Source organism: Lipotes vexillifer, unplaced genomic scaffold (genome assembly GCF_000442215.2).
Source record: "Lipotes vexillifer unplaced genomic scaffold, Lipotes_vexillifer_v1.1 scaffold370, whole genome shotgun sequence".
NCBI classification, from domain to species: Eukaryota; Metazoa; Chordata; class Mammalia; order Artiodactyla; family Lipotidae; genus Lipotes; species Lipotes vexillifer.
In genome coordinates this window covers 1,534,195-1,543,747 of record NW_006772699.1, presented here as the reverse complement: position 1 = coordinate 1,543,747, position 9,553 = coordinate 1,534,195, and the positions used below count along the sequence as shown (strand labels likewise).

General features: G+C 53.1%; 1 protein-coding gene across 1 annotated transcript in view; it reads left to right on the top strand.

Annotated features, from left to right (window-relative positions):
• SLIT3 (slit guidance ligand 3) overlaps positions 1 to 9,553 on the top strand; it is a 627,706-nt gene that overhangs the window by 580,878 nt on the left and 37,275 nt on the right. Inside the window, exons 28-30 of the mRNA XM_007447825.1 lie at positions 1,959 to 2,098; positions 3,987 to 4,080; positions 8,383 to 8,520. Coding sequence (XP_007447887.1) covers positions 1,959 to 2,098; positions 3,987 to 4,080; positions 8,383 to 8,520 — 372 coding nt within the window. The remainder of the gene's footprint in view (positions 1 to 1,958; positions 2,099 to 3,986; positions 4,081 to 8,382; positions 8,521 to 9,553) is intronic.

Below are 9,553 nucleotides of genomic sequence, written 5' to 3'. Positions count from 1 at the left end.
CGGGGGGGGGGGGGTGGCGGTTAAGATTTCAACATATCTTTTCGAGGGGACACAATTCAATCCATGACACCTCTTACTGGTCAGAATTCTGGAAGCATCACCTACCTCTTCATACAGATGCTTCTCCGGTCTTGACACGTCGTTCCTCTGCTCAAAAAAGAGCTGTCCCTACAGCTAACACATTGCTCTTGAGATGTCCTTGATAGCTCCAAACCCCCCCACCCACCCACTGCCCCTACCTCCTGTAAGGTTTCCAGCGAGGACAGAAAAAAACTTGAGCCTCTTTCCCACCCTCTGTCCAGTCCATGAGCAACCCCTGCTCTCCTGACCAGTCACTCTCACCCCACGTTTATGCAGTCTTAAGGCTCCGGGGAGAGTCAGAGTAACTCATTTGAGGAAAATAGGCAACACTGTGGTTTAAGATCTTTGGAAAACTACCCACTGTCTGGCTCTGAAGAAATGACGTTTTTCATGGATGGCCAGGGTCCCTAAGAGAAACAAAAAGGACTTAGAGTCATTTTGCTCCAGCTCAAGAGCTCAGACCCAAGGACCCTTCCTCCAGCCTTTTGTAGAAAATGTGACCCAGTTTTCAGGTCATAGAGGGAAGGAGGTTATTTAGGATTCTAGGACCACAAAAATCCACTTCCTATTAGTTTAGTTTCGTTAGCTTAACTGCCCAAGTCAGAGCAGTCTCTGAAATGGAGAGAGGCCTGGAATTCCAGGTCTGAGGCTGGATGGAGGTGTATGTCCCTGGTCCCTGACGAGGGGGGATGGGCCACAGAAAGAGTGAGATTCCCTGCAGCGCTTCTTTAATCAAACACTCGGCTCCCACCTGCATCCTCCCAGCGCCCACCACCCCCCTTATCACAGGATATTGAATACAGTTCCGTGTGCAATACAGTAGGACCTTGTTGTTTGGATATTCTATTATATAGAATGCACCTGCTAATCCCAAACTCCCACTCCATCCCTCCCCCCACCCCCCCCCCCCCCGCCCCTTGTCAGCTGCCCAGAACTGACTTCATCAGTGCTGACATACTTTGCATGCCTAATCCTGGGGATGTGGCCAAGGTCGGGGGTTGAGGTTTTTATCCAAGAGGTTTAACACTCCAGAGACAGGTTAAGGAAATGCATCATACTGATCTATGGTGTTTTAAGCCAGGCTCACCAGAAAGTGTTGGAAGGAGAGGGGCCCTCCCACCCTTCCCTCAGCCCCCAGAAGCTGGAGGGGGCTCAGAAGTAGCAGGAATACCTGACAGGGAGAAATGGCATCCCTGAGAATAAGGTTAAGGAGGTGGGTAGTTTTGCCTAGAACTAAATCTAGCTAACATGTTCTGAACATTTTCGCTGTGCTGTGTACCCTTCTAGGCGTTTTACTTGTATAATCTCATTTAATGCCTGCAGCCACCCTGCAGGGGGTAGATAATAGCACCAGTCAGCAGATGAGGAAACGGAGACGCAGAATTTAACTCCCAAGAAACCTGGTTGCGGAGCCTGATCTATGTCCTGCTCCAGGTACAAAGGCTGCCCTTGAGTAGAAAATCACCAAAAGGGCAGGGTTCGTTTTACTTTTTCTCTCCTTGTCTACAAAAGAGACTACCCAGAGGCTGCTTAGGAGACAGCTGGAGGAATTTAAGCTCTACCCAGAAACTACATCCAGCTGGGGGAGCGGTGAAAGCGGCACGGCCGATGGGAATTGCCGCCTAGCGAGGTAGCCATCCAGGGCCGGGGAGATGGAATACTGCCCGGAGACAGGGGGCTAGATGAAATGCCCTCTTAGGCTCCTAAGGGTCTTCCTGCTCAGGACCCCAAGACCTCCTGGGTCCACCGTGCTGTCCGGGACCTCCATCCAGAGGAGAAACCTGACTGATTCTATTTTCCACCTTCCCCTCTGCCGCTCCAACCCACCCCTCTCCCTGACCCGCGGCTCCCCTCTTCGCACCCACACATCCCCATAGCTGCTCCTGCCCCCTGGGCTTCGAGGGGCAGCGGTGTGAGATCAACCCAGACGACTGCGAGGACAGCGACTGTGAGAACAACGCCACCTGTGTGGACGGGATCAACACCTATGTGTGTGTGTGCCCACCAGACTACACAGGTGAGCCCCCTGACGCCAGAGCGCGGGTTGCTGTGTGCAGGCTGTGGCTTGTCGTGCGTTCGAAGAACCACTTTCTTAGCTTCTTCCAAAGACTCCACCTCCTGTCCCCCCTGGACAAAATCTTGAACCCCCACAACCTGGTACTGTGTCATGAGGGGCTTCCCAGAGGCCCTGTCTCTTCTAGCTTGTCTACCCTCTGCCACCCCCCCACCCGCCCCCTGCAAATCACTAGCTCCTCCCCACTTTGAACAGGTCCCCAGGGCCCTTTCGGCTGTCTGTTCATTTGGTTCATGTTCAGCCCCTCCTTCGGGAACCCTGGAGCCCTGGTGGCGTTTGAAGCCGGCACAGAGGCACTTGCATTGTGGTCATGCTCCGTTCGGGTCTGAACTGACGGTGGGCAGATGGGCACGGGTGGAGGGAGCTGAGGAAACATGCATTAAGGCGGTTTCCCGCCTGCGTCTGCCGTGGACCGGGGTGCAGTTCTGGCTTGTTGTACTTTGTTCCTGAGAATGGGACGTAGTGGTTTTGTCTGTGCCAGGAAACGTCAAAAAGTGTCCCCCACAGAGACCGTACCTCTTCTGGGTGTCTCCATCAGGTGAGGGGAGGCTTAGAAGGCACACAGTGCTCTCTGTGGTCTTGAGAGACCGGGGCAAAATGAGGACGGGGTGGGAGTCAGCTTATCCTCACCGCAACAGAGAACAGACGCCGGGGCTATGCCTGTCATGCTTTTACTCCCCGGCCGTCCCCAGGACCGTCCTCTGCCCTGTCCCCTGGGAGCCACGGCCCAGGCTGCCTTCTCCTGCCCACGCCTGCCCTCTGAATGAACCTCCCTGGCTGGAAGTTTGTTTCTTCTAGATCCCTCTCCACCTGGCTTGCCAGGGGTGGGGGGGTGGAATGTGAGGAAGTGCAAAGCTCAGAGATGCATCTGCCAGGGACCTCTCCCCTGCAGTCCTATCTTACCTCCCGCATTCCCAAAACACAATTTCAGGTGGTGTGAGCATTTCAGGGCTTATATCTTTGGGTATTTATGGCCTGTTAGGCATTTTCTGACACTGTGAATTTCAAAGGGGATGTATCCAGAGACCAGAACTTCACATTCTTTCCATATTTTCTTCTCTGAGAAAATCCAAGGGGCTTATTACTTATCTGTAACAGGTGGACTGAGCTAAGTGCTGTCCCCTCCTCCAAGAAGCCTCTGGGTTTCCACTGAGTTTCCCCGTCGTCGCGCTGACAGCTCTGTATTATTGCCTGCTTTGTGAATTTCAAAGGGGATGTATCCAGAGACCAGAACTTCACATTCTTTCCATATTTTCTTCTCTGAGAAAATCCAAGGGGCTTATTACTTATCTGTAACAGGTGGACTGAGCTAAGTGCTGTCCCCTCCTCCAAGAAGCCTCTGGGTTTCCACTGAGTTTCCCCGTCGTCGCGCTGACAGCTCTGTATTATAATTAATTGCCTGCTTATTTGTAGATACCCCCCCCCCCGCACTAGCCATGGTGGGGAGGGGGGACAGGGCCAGGTCACGGCTGTGTCCCCAGCACAGTGCTGCCACACAGGAGGTGCTCCACATATGGGTGTGGAAGGAAAAATAAATAAGCATAGCCCAAGGTCGGGGGTGATTTCAGCTGCCGCCGCCCCTAAATAATCAAGTGAGATAGCCAAATGGTGGTGCAGTGACTGTGCCCGGGTGAGGTCCTGCAGTCTTCCCATGGTCACTGCCAGGGATATCGAGGCTGAGGCACAGGAGAAAGGAGACGCCAAAAGAGCAAATGCAGGGCCCCTGATACCCGTGACCTCCTGGCCGGGGGCTGGATGAACCTGACTTCTAGCCAGGGCATCCCCTCGGTACCCTCCCTGATGCCTGGGTTCTCTCTACCCGCCCCACCAGGTGAGCTGTGCGATGAGGTGATCGACCACTGCGTGCCTGGGATGAACCTCTGTCAGCATGAGGCAAAGTGCGTCTCCCTGGACAGAGGATTCAGGTCAGTCTCGTTCATGCCCAGCGCCGGGTCCCAAGGACTCGGCTCCAGCAGTCTGAGTTTGAGGCAGAGACTCTGGGGCTCCCTCCAATTTTTTTTTCCTCTCTCTCTTTCTGCCTGTTACTTGTTTGTTACCATGTGCTTTTCTGTATCTCTGACCAGTCATGGTTTAATTCTCTTAGTCTCTCTCTGTCTCTCTTTCTGAGCCTCTGTGTCTGTCCTCTCTGTTCCCTGTCCCTCTCCCTCAGGCCCCAGATCCTCACTGTGCTGAAGACAGTGGGTAGCGCAGGAGGTTTTTAATTCCCTCCCTCCGAGGCCCTTGCCGTGCACCTGGGGGAGGAAAAGTTGACACAAAACAAAGGTTAAGAAAAGAAGCAATTCCTAGGGCCCTAGATTCTGGCTCTGAGTGCTGCTGGGGGGTCTAAGGGGGGGGGAGAACTTTCTGGAGCAGAGAGGGAAGCCCCCCACCCTAGGAGGTGGGATGTGAAGTGACCACCAAAGGATGGGTGGAATTGGGATGCGCTGCGAGGAGGAGGAAGCCCCACAGGTGCGAGGGGAGTCTAGAGTAGGTGAGGGTGAGAGGGGGCCGCAACGCCTCTCCCTGTGTTTTCCTTTTCTATCTGGATATCCCAAGCCTAGAGCTTACCACTAGGGAAAATGCAAGAGGCATGTAGGACCTCTGGCTTCAGAGGGAGCGAAGGAAGCTGCGGTCCTTTGGTGCGTGCACCCTCCTTCACGTCTGCCTTACCTGCTCCCGTCCCCTCAGAGATGTGCCGGGTGGGCTTTCACATAATCGAGTTCCCTGAGCTTGAGTGAGAGCGAGGGATGCCTCCCCCCCACCCTGCTTTTCCCACTCCAGGATTTGACTTCAGATCAGGGCTGCTTTTTAACTGAAGGAAGAGCAAAGGGGTAGGAAGAGATGCTTAAAACACAAACTGGAACCCAAAGCTGAGCCGGCTGGACTGACAGGAAAAGTGCTTTGGGTGTACCTAAGAAGAAGGGGCAGTGATGGTGATTGGGCATCTGAGCTGTGAAGAGTGGGTAGAATATCTGTAGATGGAAAGGAGATCAGTGGCATTCCAGGCTGAGGGGACAGCAAGCTCAGAGGAAGCTGGCTTGGACGAGCATAGCGAGCTTGGAGACTGGTCAGAAGTGGTCCAGGGTACAGGTCTGGGAATGGGGTGCTAGAGACTTAGGACCAGAGATCACAATTCTCTACTATTTGTCCCTGGAAACTCTCTCTACTGTAACCAAGACCCCTTGAGTTCAAGAACAATATAGAATATAGAAACCAGTCTCGCTTTCAAAATCTTGAGATAATATTGATATATTTATGCACAGTGTCTCTTAGAATCTTGAAGAGGTCTACAGGCCAACTCACTAATGTTGATTTTTTTTTTTTTTCTTTTTGAGATGCATTTAAATGAAAAGTCCCTTCTCCCAGTGCAGCATTTTATAATGTTATCGCCCTCCCCTGCCATCACCATAACAACTCACATCCCAAGGCAGGCAACAGGGGCATTAACAAAAGAGATGTGCAGTCAGTGCAACCTTTGCCCAAGTTTGAAGATGTTTATCCTTCGGGATTTCCTTGTATGCTGTTCTAATGAGGCCTCAACTCAACAGAACAGATAGTACTCTATCAGTATCTGTGACATGAACACTGAAGTAATAATATACTGAAGCCCTGAAAATAATAATGAACACTGCCCGTACACACTGAAAATAATAACAGAAACAAAGATGGCAGTGGCTAGCATGCACTGAACACTCCCTCTGTGTCAGGCACTGTGCATTATCTCACGTAACACTCAGCAATCTTAGGATGTAGAAACTGTTACCCACCGCCTATGTGGGGCTGAGGCTCAGTGAGGTGGAGCACGCAGCCGACACACGTGCACAGGAAGGGATGCGAGTCAATCCAGGCCTGACTGATTCCTCGGCTAAATCCAGAGGCTCCTGAAGTCACGTGGTTACTCCTCGTCCAGAATCAGTAGGTCGAATGCGTATCAAAACTGCATAACCCTTACACGCTTTAGAAAAAAGGTAAAGGCAGCACGTTTGAGGACAACAGGGGATGCAGGGTGTACCACCAGATGCTCGTCTTTGGCCGATGAAGAAGCATTGTAGAGATCCTTGCTATTGGAGGTGAGGTCCATGAGCCAGCAGCAGCAGCATCCCGCGGGACCTTGTTGGGAATGCTAATCCCCAGGCCCCACCAGGACTCCCTGAATCCGAAGCTGCACTTTAACAAGACCCCTGGGTGTCTCGTTTAGGAAGCGCAGGTGTGGAGAGGGCTGTAGCACTGGGAGAAAAGAAGGATGTAAACACATCTCCCTCCAGACTTCCACTGCTTCATCTGCGAGGGAGCACGGCTTCCCTAATTCCTCGTAAAGACCTGCTCAGTCGCCTCGAGTTCCATGCGTATCAGGCTGGGTTTTGCCCTGTAAGTAGTGAGCAGCTATTATCGCCTTGGAGAAGCTCATACAGCTTGAGTTGCTCTGCAGGTCCTTCTTAGAATTCAGGAGACACAAACACAGATGCCTGCTGGGGCCAGGTTTAACCCTAGCAGAGGCCTGGCCTGTGATGTGTTGAGCATGTGCCCCCAAAAGGCATCCCCGAGCCGTTCCTTTAAAAGACTAGGAAGGAATGGGGGCTGAGACGTGAAAGTTTGCACCTTCTGGTGCAGCAGTAGGTCACATATTTCAAATTTACCCATCAAATAAGTAAAGGTAAATAGGTCAGATCTTAGCAGATTTCACAGCTTTTGGACGCAGGTCCAGTAAATCCTCAGATTCTGGAACCCGCCCCCCTCCAGGGACACCCCACCCCCTGAGTATCTTACCTTGCCATGCTGAATCCACAGCATGCACCATGTTCTGGCAGCCCCAGCACTGCCAGGATCTACTTGTGATTCCAGCCCACTTCCAGCCATCCTAAAGGGGGTGGAGTGAGGAGAGGGCGGAGGGACGACTATCCCTTTGTCCTGATGCTTCCCCATCAGGCTCCCGTGTCACATAAGTATTCCAAGGTCTCACTTCCCTCCCCGCCTGGCCACCCGTACCACACCATCCCCTGCCCGTACCACCTTCCTCCTCTGACTTGGGTAGGTGGTTATTATTTACACTCCGCCCAGCAGAATTCAGCCAGTGAGCCCAGAGAGGTGTGCAGGCTCCAGGCCCTGCTGGAGGTAGAGGGGCCAGGAAGCGTTTGTGTTCACACGTGCCTGTGTGCTGAAGCCGCTGTGAGTAAGGTGGTACCTTTGGTCTCTTCCTTGTTGGGACTTCGGCACATTGTCACCCCAGATAGAGGAGCCCAGAGATGTGTGTCTCAGGCCCATGTTTAGGGAGACCTGCGGCAGCAGCCATCTCTGGCCGGGTTGAAACCTGGGCCAGCGAGGACGTGATGGAGCTGCTGACACCGTGCTCCTCAGGGAGGGGCGGGGCGGCCTGCAGGGCCTGGGTTGGGTCAGTAGCTCCCATCCTCTCCCCTGGAGACCAGGAGGCATTTATCAAGGGCAAAGGGATTCACCTTCTTATATCAGCCCGAATCCCTGGGGAAAAAAACGAACAAACAATAGACTAGAATCAAAGGGAGTGCCAACAGCATCGTTTCTTCATCATCCTTATCAGCACCTTCTACATATCACACTGACTGTTTACTCACTGTGGATCTAGTGCCTGCACAGAGTGTATCACTTAATTTTTAAAACCACCGTAAGAGGTGAAGTTATTGATCATCAGTCACATTGAAAAGTGAAGAAACTGAAACACAGAGAGGCAGTGAGTGGCAGACACACCGGGAACAGGGTCTGACACACGTTAAGTGTAAACGACGTATCACTGACACACGTGAGTGTTACACGGTGGGGGCCGCAGGGAGTCAGGTCAGCTCTCCTGGAGCCCTGGTTTCCTCCTGGTATTGGAGGGGGACTGACCCTCCTTCACAGGGTGCTGGGAGGCCTTAGCAAGGCACTCTGTGAAAGGTGCTTAGCCCAGTGCCTGGCACAAAGGCAGGCTAGGCTGAATATTAGTTCTGTGTAGACAGTGGTAGATCCAAGCCAAAACCTGTGTGACCGCAGCCCTGCACTCCTCAGCCAGCTCCTGACAAGATGCCCCATGTGAAGCAGGCAGACATCGGATTGCAGTGACCAGAGGCTGTGGACAGCCCATGAGACCCACTGCAGGCCAGGCCTTGGGGAGCCCGCAAGAGCTGTGGGGACTTGGCTACGTGGGTAGATAGAGGAGAGGCTGCCTAGAAGCCGGCGGCCAGCCCGTAGAACGGCCTCGCTCCACTGTGTTCCAGGTGCGAATGTCTCCCTGGCTACAGCGGGAAGCTCTGCGAGGTGAACAGTGATGACTGCGCAGCCCACAGGTGCCGCCATGGGGCCCAGTGCGTGGATGCGGTCAACGGCTACACGTGCATCTGCCCCCAGGGCTTCAGGTATGGTCAAGGGGCCGGATGGCAGGGGGCAGCGGGCTGGGGGCTGGTGGGCCCAGGCAGCCCTAGGTCTCTGTGGTGCCTTTATTCCCCCAAACCTTCTTCAGCCCTTCCAAGTGCCAGAGCAGACCTTGTTCACCCCATGTTGTAGATGGAAAAAGAGAGGTACCCAAGGCAACCATGTGGAAGTCGGACTTAGGGTCCGGCTCATATTATGTCAGACTTCGGCGTGATTCCATCTAACGAAAGATGCTACCATTTTGGAGCCCAGCTTGCAGGGTGTGGGTAGCCGCATGGCCATGCTGGCAGGAGTCTTCTTTCTAGGCTGGAGAACAAAAACAGTATGGTGCCCTAATGGCACGAAAATGGAGGTGAATGGGAGGGTTTGGGGGTCAGTCATTGGAATCAGTGAAGCCAGGAGAGAAAGGGGAGACTGGAGGCCCTGGCCAGGTGGTCAGATGTCTGTGGGGTAAGGGGTATGAGAGTGCCAGCTCTCGCTGCCACACTGACTGGAAGGGAAGGGCCCAGAGGGGAGCCCGGAGGGGAGGCAGGGACCACTTAAGGGGGGGGGTCAGACTGGGGGACAGTCCCGTATACATGTCAGTACTCATGGAGGTATAGATCTGACTGTGCAGCCGAGCCCTGATCATAGACTCTGAGAACGTGAGCCTGGAAGGAAGCATGAGTTCTCAAGGCAGTTGGTTCCAAAGCCTGATTGAGACCATCTGCATGCGAGGCTTGTGAAAATATAAGTTCCAGAGCCCCACCCCAGAGCTACGAAATTAGAATCTGGGGTGGGGAGAAGGAGCTGGAAACCCACACTTTCAAAAAAAAATTTTTAATTGTGGTAAAATGCGCATAACACAAAATTTACCGTCTTAAGCATTTTTAAATGTACAGTAAGTACATTCATATCACCGTGCAAACATCACCACCATCCATCTCCAGAATTTTTTTTTTTTTTTTTCGGTATGCGGGCCTCTCACCGTTGTGGCCTCTCCCGTTTCGGAGCACAGGCTCCGGACGTGCAGGCTCA